This window comes from Mercenaria mercenaria, chromosome 10 (assembly GCF_021730395.1).
Source record: "Mercenaria mercenaria strain notata chromosome 10, MADL_Memer_1, whole genome shotgun sequence".
NCBI lineage: Eukaryota > Metazoa > Mollusca > Bivalvia > Venerida > Veneridae > Mercenaria > Mercenaria mercenaria.
In genome coordinates, this window is record NC_069370.1 from 31229420 (window position 1) to 31241002 (window position 11583).

Here is an 11583-nt window from a genome sequence, read left to right on the forward strand (position 1 = left end):
AAAATAGATTTACATAGCTCTACATTATTGTATAGCTCTTTGATCTACCTAAACAATATGAGTAGCGTAACAGGCCCGGATCCAGAAATATTTGACTGGGGGGCACCAGCTTGAGAACTTTAGATCAACGGGTAGGTACGGGAGGGTGGCCTCTGTCCGTATTGAGAATGTTGGTTCTCCCCTTGAAAGTTTTTGATATACATGTACGAAACGTTGGCCTCAGGTGCATTTTTTGTCTAAATTTTGATGTAGTGGTGGCTATTCTCCCATTTTATGAGGGGGTAGGGTCAGGGAGCACTCCCCTGGGAAATGGTGAAATACAATTATAAAATGCTGGGGTCTAGCGCACTTTTTGGTCTAAATTTTGAGGTATGGGAGGGGATCTCCCAGTCATTTTAGGGGGGGGGGGGGGTCAGGGAGCTCCCTGGAATATTGTGAAATACAGGTAAGAAATAGTGTCCTCTGGTGCATTTTTTGGTCTAAATTTTGAGGTACTGGGAGGGGTACTCAACCCATGATTTTAGAGGGGTCAGGGGCTCTTCTCTTGGAAAATTTTGAAATACAGGTATGAAATGCTAGGGTCTAGTGCATTTTTGGTCTAAATTTTGATGTAATGGAGGGGGGTCAGGAGGCTACCCTCCACCTGGAAAATTGTGAAATGCTGGGATCTAGTGCACTTTTTGGTCTTAATTTTGAGGTATGAGAGGGTTTATCTATTAGTAAAATAAATAGTTTAAATAAATGCCTACTACACACATTTTGATTTTTTGATCTCTCTAGTTGTGGAGATTCTAATGTACATGTGAATATGTTAAAGATACGGTTCAAATATAATTATATATATATGGGTCATATTTTGACGGACTAAAGAAAACAATTCGATAAATAATCAAGGTGACACTTTCTCTTAGAACACACAACTTCATCTTTGTGTGTGTCATTTTTTCAATAAAAAAAATCCTGTATATATCTACTTTTGTTAATGCATCTTTCCTTCTTTCACCATGCATTTGCAGTGCCAAAATATGTCATGACAAAACGTTTTCAACAAGCGTAAATCAATTTAGGAAAAGAAAAAAGAGCTAAACTGATAAATAATGATGATCTAAAACATAAATTGACTTGGGCATAGACATTTATCTTTAGATCACAAAGTCGCTGTAAACTCCTAAAGTAACCGAGTCGTCTGCTTAGATATTACCCCTCGCATTCGGGAAACTTCGGAAATTTTCGAGCCGGTCCGAGTCTCAATTTTAAAAGTAATAGTGATTGTATGAAAGGCACAAAGGGTAAGCGAAATAATAAAAATATTTATTTTATTTTTACACAGTTGAGTCGAGCAATAATTTTTCTTTGAAACATCGCCGAAGCAAAAACGATTATTTTTTCGTTTTCCGTAATTTGCGCAATATATCAACGAAAATGACCTTAAATTTTGTCCAAAATTAGACTTTTACTATTGACTTCAATGGAAAATAAAGGTGGTAATATAAACGGTTCAAAGGGTAAGTGAAATAATGAACTTACAATTTCTGAAATTATATCATCATTTAGAGGAAAGATTAAATCAACGACTGCCGCCGAAGCAAATTCGTTATCTTAAACCATTTAAAAGATAAAACGAATAAATCGAATTTATCCTTCTTCAATTAATATGTCAAAAAACCGATAATACCAATTATTGGAAAAATTGAAAGTTCAATATGGTCATTTTAGGGCTGTCAGGGGACTCTCCCCCTGAAAAATTGTGAAATACAGGTATGAAATGGTGGCCTCAGGTGCATGTTTGGTATAAATTTTGAGGTACTGGTAGGGATACTTTCCTCATTTTAGGGGTGTGTGGGTGTTCTCCCCCTGAAAAAATGAAATATTGGTATGAAATGGGGGCCTCTGGTGCATTTTTGTGTCTAAAGTTTGAGAAAAATAATTATTCCTTTGCCAAAATAGTTGAGTGCAACTTGGATGAGTATAGGTCACTTCTCAGCCAACTAGGGCGGGGGAGGGGGACACGGGCCCCTCGGTCCGGCGCTTGATCCGGGTCAGCGTAAAGGGCTACTGTATATAATGCTGTTAATAGGCAACAAATTTAAGTTCAAAATTGCCATTCTATAATAGATCTATACAGTTCATTTTACAAGATTCAATGCTGAAAATTGGGATAGATATCATCTAGCTCAAACCATAAGTAGGAAAGCACAGCAAGTAAAAATCAAATTGCGTGTGATCACAACCACCTGACTACGCCACTGTACTTGTAGTTTCGGGTTTTCCGAAAATCATTTTATGAAATCATTTTCTATAAATAGAAGTGATCAACAAGTTGTAAATCTACTTTAAGTTTATCAATAACTACAGCATAGCCTAAATTCGCTAGATTTTAAGATTCGTTTAGCTGAAGAACTTGTAAATACAAAGTTCTTTCTTAAGCCTTGAACAAAAACAAAAATGGAAAATTCTTTTGAAAGTGAAGAGGAGGACGAAGAAGCGGGAATTTGTTACGATTTCACCAAGAAGACATGGCGGGACGATGTAACATTTATTGTGGAAGGCCAGCACCTCCATGCGACAAAGGCAATATTAGCCATGGAATCTCCCGTGTTTGAAGCTATGTTTGGGACCAGCTTCCGAGAACGGGACGAAAAGGAAGTGCCGTTGCCAGGTAGGGAAAGTATTATTTTAAAAGGTTCAAATAAAGTGTTTTGAAACCGCCCCTCATGTCTCATATATAAAGTATTGCAAATTGTTCGGAACAAGTATATGTAGATCTGGGGCCGTATTCATAAAGCATCTTAAGTATAATAAACTGATTATTTACTTAAGTATTATTTAGTTAAGAAATTTATTTTCCTTAAGTATATTTGTTATTCATAGAACAACTTAATAAGTAATTCTTGGCTTTTATTGTGGACGAAAATATTTTTTAAAAAAAAAACAACAACATTGATTTCAGACAGATACAATTAACATGCACAATTATGTTTAAAGTGCTTTTATCTGAAAAACAACACTTTAATCGTACTCACGACGCCATTTTGTTTTTTCACTTAAGCTGTTTTATAAATAGGATTTAAGTTTTTTACTTAGACTTAAGCTGAAATCACCACAAACGTAAGTAAAATCTTCAACTTAAGTCAAAACTTATACTTAAGATGTTTTATGAATACGCCCCTGGTGTCTTTTTTGCCAAAGAAACACAGGGATCCGTCACGTGCTATGATAGACTTTTAAATGAAATTCTAAGAACTCATTTGTAAAAAAAAAATCACACTTAAAACATAATATAAAGAGTAAATAAGTTTGAGTTTCTTTATGTTATGTTTTATGTGTGATTTCTTTTACAAATAAATTCTTGAAGTTTATTAAAAAAAAACATTTAAATGTCTATCAATAAAAAATTCATAGCACGTGACGGATCCCTGTGCCTAAAACCGTTAGCTAGTCCATTTCTTGCGCTACGAATTTAAGGTTCTTGTAAAATATTTTGAAACCTCCCCTCTGGTGATTTTTTGTTTTTATGCTATTACGCTTCATCGGCTTTTATTATGCTCCCCGAAGGAGTGTATGTATGGTGTGTGTGAGTTGGAGGGGGGGGGGGGGGGGCTCTGTCCGTCCGTACACACTTCTTGTCTGGAGCATGACTCAAAAAGTATTGAAGGCAATTACAATGATAGAGCTCATTGTGAGGAAGTGCAGTGATAGGAACCATAATTCTAGGTGGTCCCATTTTTGAATTATCTCCCTTTTTGTAAAAAACTTGTCCGGAACATAACTTGAAACATATAAGATGAAATGACTTTATACTTCACACAAACATAGAGGTCATTGAAAGAAAGTGCAGTAACTAGGACCAATAACTCTAGCTGACCCCATTTTCGAATTATCTCCCTTAAGTAAAAAGCATGTCCTGAGCCTAAGCCCTTCACGTAATTATTAATTCGCACATGACTTTTGCTCACATGTTGTATTCATGTTCTAACTGACCAATCAGAGAGCTGCATTTGCAAGCTCTTTGGTAAAACGATTAATATAGTGACTTTAGAAATATCACACTATTTCAGAAGTCAAATTAGATTTTTGACTGCACGTGCCCCAGACAATGCTATAATCAACAAAACTTTGAGGTTTCATTGAAGTTTTATATGGATTTGATAGATCTACTTTGATTTTATCTGATCTGATAGATCTTCATCAAACTTGGTCTGTAGTGTCTTTGTATAGTTTTCTCTCAAATTTGTTCATAAAATATCCTGCTTGGCACCTGTAAGTGTCTGCCAGAGCTAAAAATAGAAAAGGCTTTAAAAGACTTCTTCTCTTGAACCACTTGCACTGTACTTGATCTGAAGCATACGATCTGTAGCATCTTTGTATGATCCTCACTCAAATTTGTTCAAATGGTACCGCTTGGCTCCTTTTAGGGGCTGCCAGAGCCAAAAAATAGAAAAATCCGTTACAGGCATCTCATAAACTGTCTAATAGGGTCTTCGTCAAATTTGATCTGTAGAGTCATCTGTCAAGTTTATTCAAAGGGTTCCACTTGGACTTCTCAGAGCCAACTTATTTCACCAAACCTGATCTTTAGCATGTAATTATTTATCCTAGTCCCAAACGTTCTTGAGTTATCATCCGGAAACCGTAGACATATTCTGGGTCAATGTGACCTTGACCTTTGACCTACTGATCTCAAAATCAATAGGGGTCATCTGCTCAACCTCCCTATTAAGTTTCGTGCTTCTAGACCCAAGAGTTATCAAGTTATTGTCCTGAAATGGTTTAACTGTTCCGGGTCACTATGACCTTGACCTTTGACCTACTGACCTAAAAATCAATAGGGGTCATCTGTTGGTCATGATCAACTTTCATGGTCCTAGGCCCAAACATCCTTGAGTTAACTGGTCTACGGACGGACCGACCGACATCTGCAAAACAATATACCCCTCCTTCTTCGAAGGGGGGTATAAAATATACGCTCATACAAAATTAATGTTGTGATTAAAACTTTTGCCCAGCTAATTTTGTTTATTATTACATTTTCATAGGTAAAAAGTATGCAGACTTCAAAGAGTTTCTCCACTGCATTTATCCAAAATCCAAGAAGAAGATAGGCAAAAGAAATGTATATAAAGTCCTACCTTTGGCAGATGAATATGATGTGAAATCTTTGATCAAAGAATGCAAGCGGTTCCTCAATTCCCACCTAATAAATGACCGACCGTCAACGCAAGAGGTGATGTTTTGTCACGGATTAGCAACTCGGCATAAATTCCAGAGCCTGAGGAAAGTGTGTGCAACACGGCTGTCAGATGTAGGACTGAAGAAAATAGAATCTACAACAGTTGGTGTGAGTGATACGGAGACACTACTACAAATTCACAAGGATATTTTGAAACAGCAAGGTGAAACTTTGGAAGAGACGCGCACAGAACTGGTTAAGTTATATCTGGACAAAAACTTACCAGAGCCGTTGCAACCTTCAATCTCGGAAGTCAGAGGTTCGATCATTAGATTCAAACCAAACATAAATTCTTTAGATGAACTGGAGCCAAGATTTAGTAACATAGTTACAATTTGGGATATCGGATTCCAAGTTTCCGTACATGTGGTTAAAAGAGATGAGAAATGTCTGACATTGTCTATCTATCCCAGATTTCCCAGAAATAATAATTACAGTTCATGCTGTGTGAGTGCAGTTGTTTTCTTAAAATGTACTGGCAAGGTAGGAAGACCGCCTTTTCGTTTAAAGATGAAAGACTGTGAGTTTTTGGATGGACAACTAATGGGACACGAGAATTTTATGACACTGACCAATCTTGCTAATGCAGGGTTTATGGAAAATGGGACATTGGATATTGTTGTTTATTTGTTGGCCAAAAAGCCGTCTGTTAAAGATTAAAGGTTAACAGTTAAAGCACAAGGACAAGAGTTTGCATGATATACCTGTATGAATACTAGTAAATGCAAATGTGGCACAAGAACAGAATTGCCAACATGATTTAATAGCATGTGTTTAATGTTCTTAGGAATAATTGATGTAAATTTGAAATTCAAAGAACATTTCATTTTGTATTACAGTAACTCCAATATTTGTAGTTGCTTGTTATTTGCTGTTCAGTCTTATAGAAGGCACTGAAAACCTTACATTTAGAGTAGAGGCCCAAAGTGTCCTAAAATACATATGACCCCCTAAGTAAATATTTCAAATGTTCAAAACAATGTTATAGCAATGTTATGTATCCAGTGAGAGACATGTATGCAAAGTTTAAACAACTTTTACCGTGCCGTTTTTATAAATTTTGTATAATTCATGATATTTCCTCAACCTCAAGCAAAGACAAATTTCGAAGTGATGGACACTGTCAAAAACGTTATCAGAGAATTCATTTTACAATTAATTTTAATAAAAGAAACATCAAACTATTGGTAAACAATTATAAAACACAAAATAAAACTGTAAATACAATTTTTTTCTAGTGTGCTTCAAATCAAAGGAATTAAAGAGATAGAATTCTGACTCGAACATTGAAAAATTAACGTTGAGTCCTGTGGGATTGTTTTAAATTTTGTATACTTCATTCGAAAATAACCTTGGGGCAGAAGTAAAACCTACCTACATTTTCCCACAATATGTATTCTAAAGAATAAAGGCAAAAAAGTTGGTCCCAGTGAGGCTTGAACCTACGCCCCCTGAAAAATTTACTTCAAAGTAGGTTTGTTGTAGTAACTGAATACTCTTCAAGTTTTTGTATGTAAGCTGGTATCTCAGTATCCGTTAATGGGAAAGGATTGAAACTTAACACACTTGTTCACTGTCATGATATGAAATGCAGTGCAAAGGTTCAATAACTCTACTATGCGTTTTACAAAAGTATGCCCTTAGCAGCTTTAGTTAAATTCTTATATGTAGGCTGGTATCTCTGGTATCTCAGTACCCACTGATAGGAATGGATTGAAACTTCACACACTTGTCCACTGTCATGAGCTGATAAGCACTGTGCAGGTTCCACAACCCTGTTTTTCATTTTTACAAAATTATGCCCCTTTTCCACTGTTCTTTTCATTCAAATGACAAGGCTGTTGAATGGTCAAGCGTCGATGTCCTCCGACAGCTCTTGTTTTATTAAGTGGGACTTTTAGTAAATTTTCTTCATGTCAAAAAATGAATACAAATAATGGATTATACCTTTAGAGCATCAGTAAGTCAATTTTTAACTTCACTGACCATGTTTAAGGCATAACAAGTGCAGTTTTGCAACTTTTTGTTAAAAAGTTGAAAAAAAATTTCCAAGGCCATAAAATATTAAAGGTCGAGCCAAAAATTTAGGGTAGGTCGGGATATCGGAAACAAACAGTTTTAGGCCTAACCCATTGCCTTCCTTAACTCCCTGTGAAATGGTGAAGGGGATATGGTTATGGTCTCTGTCTGTCAATTGATCTATCCACCTGTCCTGCTTGTCCATCCATAACACATTTTGTCCACAGCAGAACTATTAAAGGGTTTTTGTTGAAACTTAACACAATGACAGAGGCCATGCCAGAGGGGAAGTGCTGTGAACAACTGTCAAGGACCGTAAATCTAAATTCTTACTTTTTAGCTTACATGAGTATAGTGCTCGGGGTGAGCTGCCGAGAACACTCACCACTGTTGTCTGTATGTCCACACATTTTCAAACGACATCTCTGAAACCATGTGGTGAAAGTCGATGAAACTTGGCCTAGATGTTCCTTGGGTAGTCTTCTTCCAAGAGTTCAGACTGATTTGCTTAGTTGCACATACGGGCCGCCATAGCTAAAAGTAGAAACGTCTTCAAATGACATCTCCTAAATCGCTGGTCAGATTTTGAAGTTATTTCACACAAATGGTCTTTCTGTGACCCTCTTATCAACTTTGTTCAGACTATTCAGATTTGTCAAAACACATCACCCGCCCGCTTAGCTCAGTAGGGAGAGCGTTGGTCTACGGATCGTGGATCGCGAGCTCGATCCCCGGGCGGGGCGTATGTTCTCCGTAACGATTTGATAAAAAACATTGTGTCTGACATCATTACCTCTGGTAATTCATGTGGGGAAGTTGGCAGTTACTTGCGCTAAGTGAGTGTGGTAGACTTCCTTCACATGTCACCTACATGTCACGATGTATTAAATACTGGACGAAATTAACTAGAATGCATGAAGGAAGAAACCCTAAGCAATGTTACATCATGTTACGACGCTTAGATGACGCTGGTCGCACAACATGGGCGACACACGTTAAAAATCTTCTGTTCCAGTATGGATTTGGCTTTGCCTGGATCCAAATGAAGTTGGTGACATTAACTTGTTCATGAGTCTATTCACATTCCGTCTTAAGGACTGTGCAACACAATCTATATCGGCGGACATTAACACGTCACCGAAATCATTACAGTACAAATTATATAAAAGTGCTTTAAATCTAGAAACGTGTTTATCGCTCCCACTAACTTATAGACAGAAGCGTGTGTTATCAAAGCCATAGCCTAATGATCGAAAAGGGGAGACATATGAAAATTGACAGAGACTATAGATTTTGTCAGTATTGTCTTATTAAAGCGGAATATATATACAATCGAACTTATCCTACTTATTTGTCCGCTGTATAACGAATTGAGAGCTAGATATTTTAGAAATGAATGGATTACAGCAGTTGTGTGTGAACATTTGTTTATAACTATAATGTCTGACGTTAGAATTGATAGTGTTTTTCCTTTGGCAAGATTTTTGGTCAGTGCGTTTGAACTTAGAGACAGTAACTTGTAACTTGCACAATCATCAAATGTTACTATGTTTTGTATCAAAATGTTTTGCCATATATTTTGTATTACAAAGGTTAGCAAAATTGCGCCTAATGTAATAACATGTATTTACATTTACCTAGAAGTATTGTTTTAATGTATGTTTGTTTATAATGTTGCCTTAAATCTGAAGTAATGTTATTTGTATTTTGGGCCGGAGGCCTTGTATTGCAATAAAACCGTATCGTATCGTATCGTATCGTAACAAGTTTGTATTGGTACTGAATCCAGGAACACTGGTTAGGTTAACTGCCCGCCGTTATATGACTGAAATACTGTTGAAAAAACGGCGTTAAACCCAAAAACAAAAACACTTGTCAAAACACATGGCCGCCAGGGGGCGTCTTCACTTTTCCCTTTATTTATTATAGTGGAAACTTTAGAACAGCAGGCTCAGTTTTAAAATAATTCAACACAAATGTTCCTATATGAAAATCAAATTATTCAGATCCATCAAAAACACCAGAGAGTTTGGTCACTTTCACCTAGATGTATGAAGCGGAAAATAATTATCTTCTTCTGTGATATTACCTCCTAGTATCCTATGTTATAATTCCCCAAACCTCTTACCCCACTTAAACCCCACCCCCACCCCCACACCGGCACACAACATACAACATCACACAGATATTGTCTACTCATATTTTCATATTTATTTAGGAGAACTCTATAAAATGTTCTCGTTAGAAAATGGTGGCATTATTTCAAAATAAGCTCCTTGCATAACCATCTAACAAAACTGTTCAAGCAAACAGTGTAGCTCAAGTGAGCGATCTAGAGTTATCATGACTCTCTTGTTCTGACTTTATTGAAGAGCCAATACAGCCAAATCAAAAGAACAACCTTCAGACAACTTCTTTTTAGAACTACTAGATGGATCTTCACCGCTTTTGGTCAGTAGCATCCTTGCATGGATCTTTCAATGGTTCCACTTGACTTCATTTTAGGTGGACCACCAGAGCTAAAAATAGAGAAAATATAGCAACGAGGATGTTTTCATTCGACTATTGATTTTGTTCTTCTTTGTGGTTGCCAGAACACAGCACTGCGATGTAAAACCGACGAAGGGAGCAGCTTTCGAGCCATGATAAACTTCATTCAGTGCCCAAACAGATAGAGCTCTTCAGGGTCATGCCGAGTTTGTTCCGAATCATTGCACTAATTTGAGTCCCGAAATTAAAAATGAATTATTTCACTCTGCGCCCAACGAAATGCTGAATAAGTTTTTTGAATGTGTCATGCGCAAGACCCAGGCCCCTAGCTCCAATGTCAAGGTCACACTTAGAGGTCAAAGGTTTACAGGGGTGACTGTTTCGTTTCCGGTCTATAACTCTGCCATCCATGAAGGGATTTTAAAACATCTTTGCATAATGAGACGATGTGTCATGCGCAAGACCCAGACCCCTAGCTCCAAGGTCGAGGTCAAAGGTTAACAGGGTCTGTCTGTTTCGTGTCCGGTCCATAAACCTACCATTCATCGACAGATTTTGAAATTACTTAGCATAAATGTTCACTTCAATGAGACTACGTGTCATGCGCAAGATATAGACCCCTAGCTCTAAGTTCAAGGTCACACTTAGACGGAAAATGTTAATATGGTCTGTTTCTTGTCCAGTCCATAGCTCTGACATCGATGAAGGGATTTTAGAATTGCTTGGCATAAATGTTCCCTATAATGAGATGACGTGCCATACGCAAGACCCAGACCTCTAGCTCAAAGGTGAAGGTCACACTTAGAAGTCAAAGATTAACATGGTCTTTTTTCTTCACTTGTTCATAACTCTACTATTTATGAAGGGATTTGAAAATAATTAGATACAAATGTTAACCATGTTGAGAAGTTGTGCTGTGCTTATGATCCGGGTCTCTCAGGTCAAGGTCACAAAATGATTCATACCTAAACAATTCTGGCATATTTTGCGCAGACAACTGTAGCATTCTTGGGCACGCTTTGGGGGCATTTGTCACTAATAGTGACAGCTCTTGTTTCTTTTTCTCTTTTTGATTAATAGGTCACGGTTAAGGTCAAAGATACCCGAACACTGAAAATAGGTTTCCTGAATCCAGGTCATAATGTATAACAGGTAGATCTACGGTTTCCAAAATTCACACAATGATTGAGTTCAACAATAGGAAAATCCCTATTGATTTTAGGGTCAGTGGCTAAAAGGTCAAGGTCAAAGGACTTTATTAAATTTCTGTTACTTATTTTGTTCCCTTGCACCAAGCCACAATGTATATTAGACACACTTGTCACACTTTAATTGATGACTTATACACAAGTATGAAATGTTGCCTGCGGCACAAAATGTACCCCGCTGAAATGAAGGCATCGCGCTTCCGACGGCGCAGGCATTGAGCAGGATGTTTACAAATATAACGGGCACGATGAGTAAAATTGAATGTTTTTGGCTGTTTTCTTTTTACAGTAACACCTTTTTAGAAATCAGGGAATGCAGCGGGATGTAGTTGTGTCTTACCGACACATCCATGCCCAGTTTGTGAAGAAATATGTAATATTGTTATTTTGCGCGTGTTTTTCATCGGGTATAGTAGCGTGAAAATTCCAGAAGCAGTGAATATTTCCACAGACACTTGGGGCTCGGACCTCCACACACCCCATTCTCCACCGCCCCTGGTTAAATTTAGCCAATATATTTTAGCATTTCACCATGTATTAAGCATATATGACGATCATAAAACGCATTTTGTAACATTTAAGCGTGTTTTTAAAAAATGTATTTTTACCATCAATGCTCTCGATACTACAAGATAT

At 37.2% G+C, this 11583-nt stretch overlaps 1 protein-coding gene across 1 annotated transcript; it reads left to right on the forward strand.

Annotated features, from left to right (window-relative positions):
• Positions 1-2311: 2311 nt before the first annotated feature.
• On the forward strand, positions 2312-6080 carry LOC123559515 (uncharacterized). The gene is made up of 2 exons (XM_053552606.1): positions 2312-2659; positions 5037-6080. The coding sequence occupies exons 1-2, from the start codon at positions 2446-2448 to the stop codon at positions 5888-5890; spliced, it is 1068 nt and encodes a 355-aa protein (XP_053408581.1). The 5' UTR covers positions 2312-2445; the 3' UTR covers positions 5891-6080.
• Positions 6081-11583: the final 5503 nt, after the last annotated feature.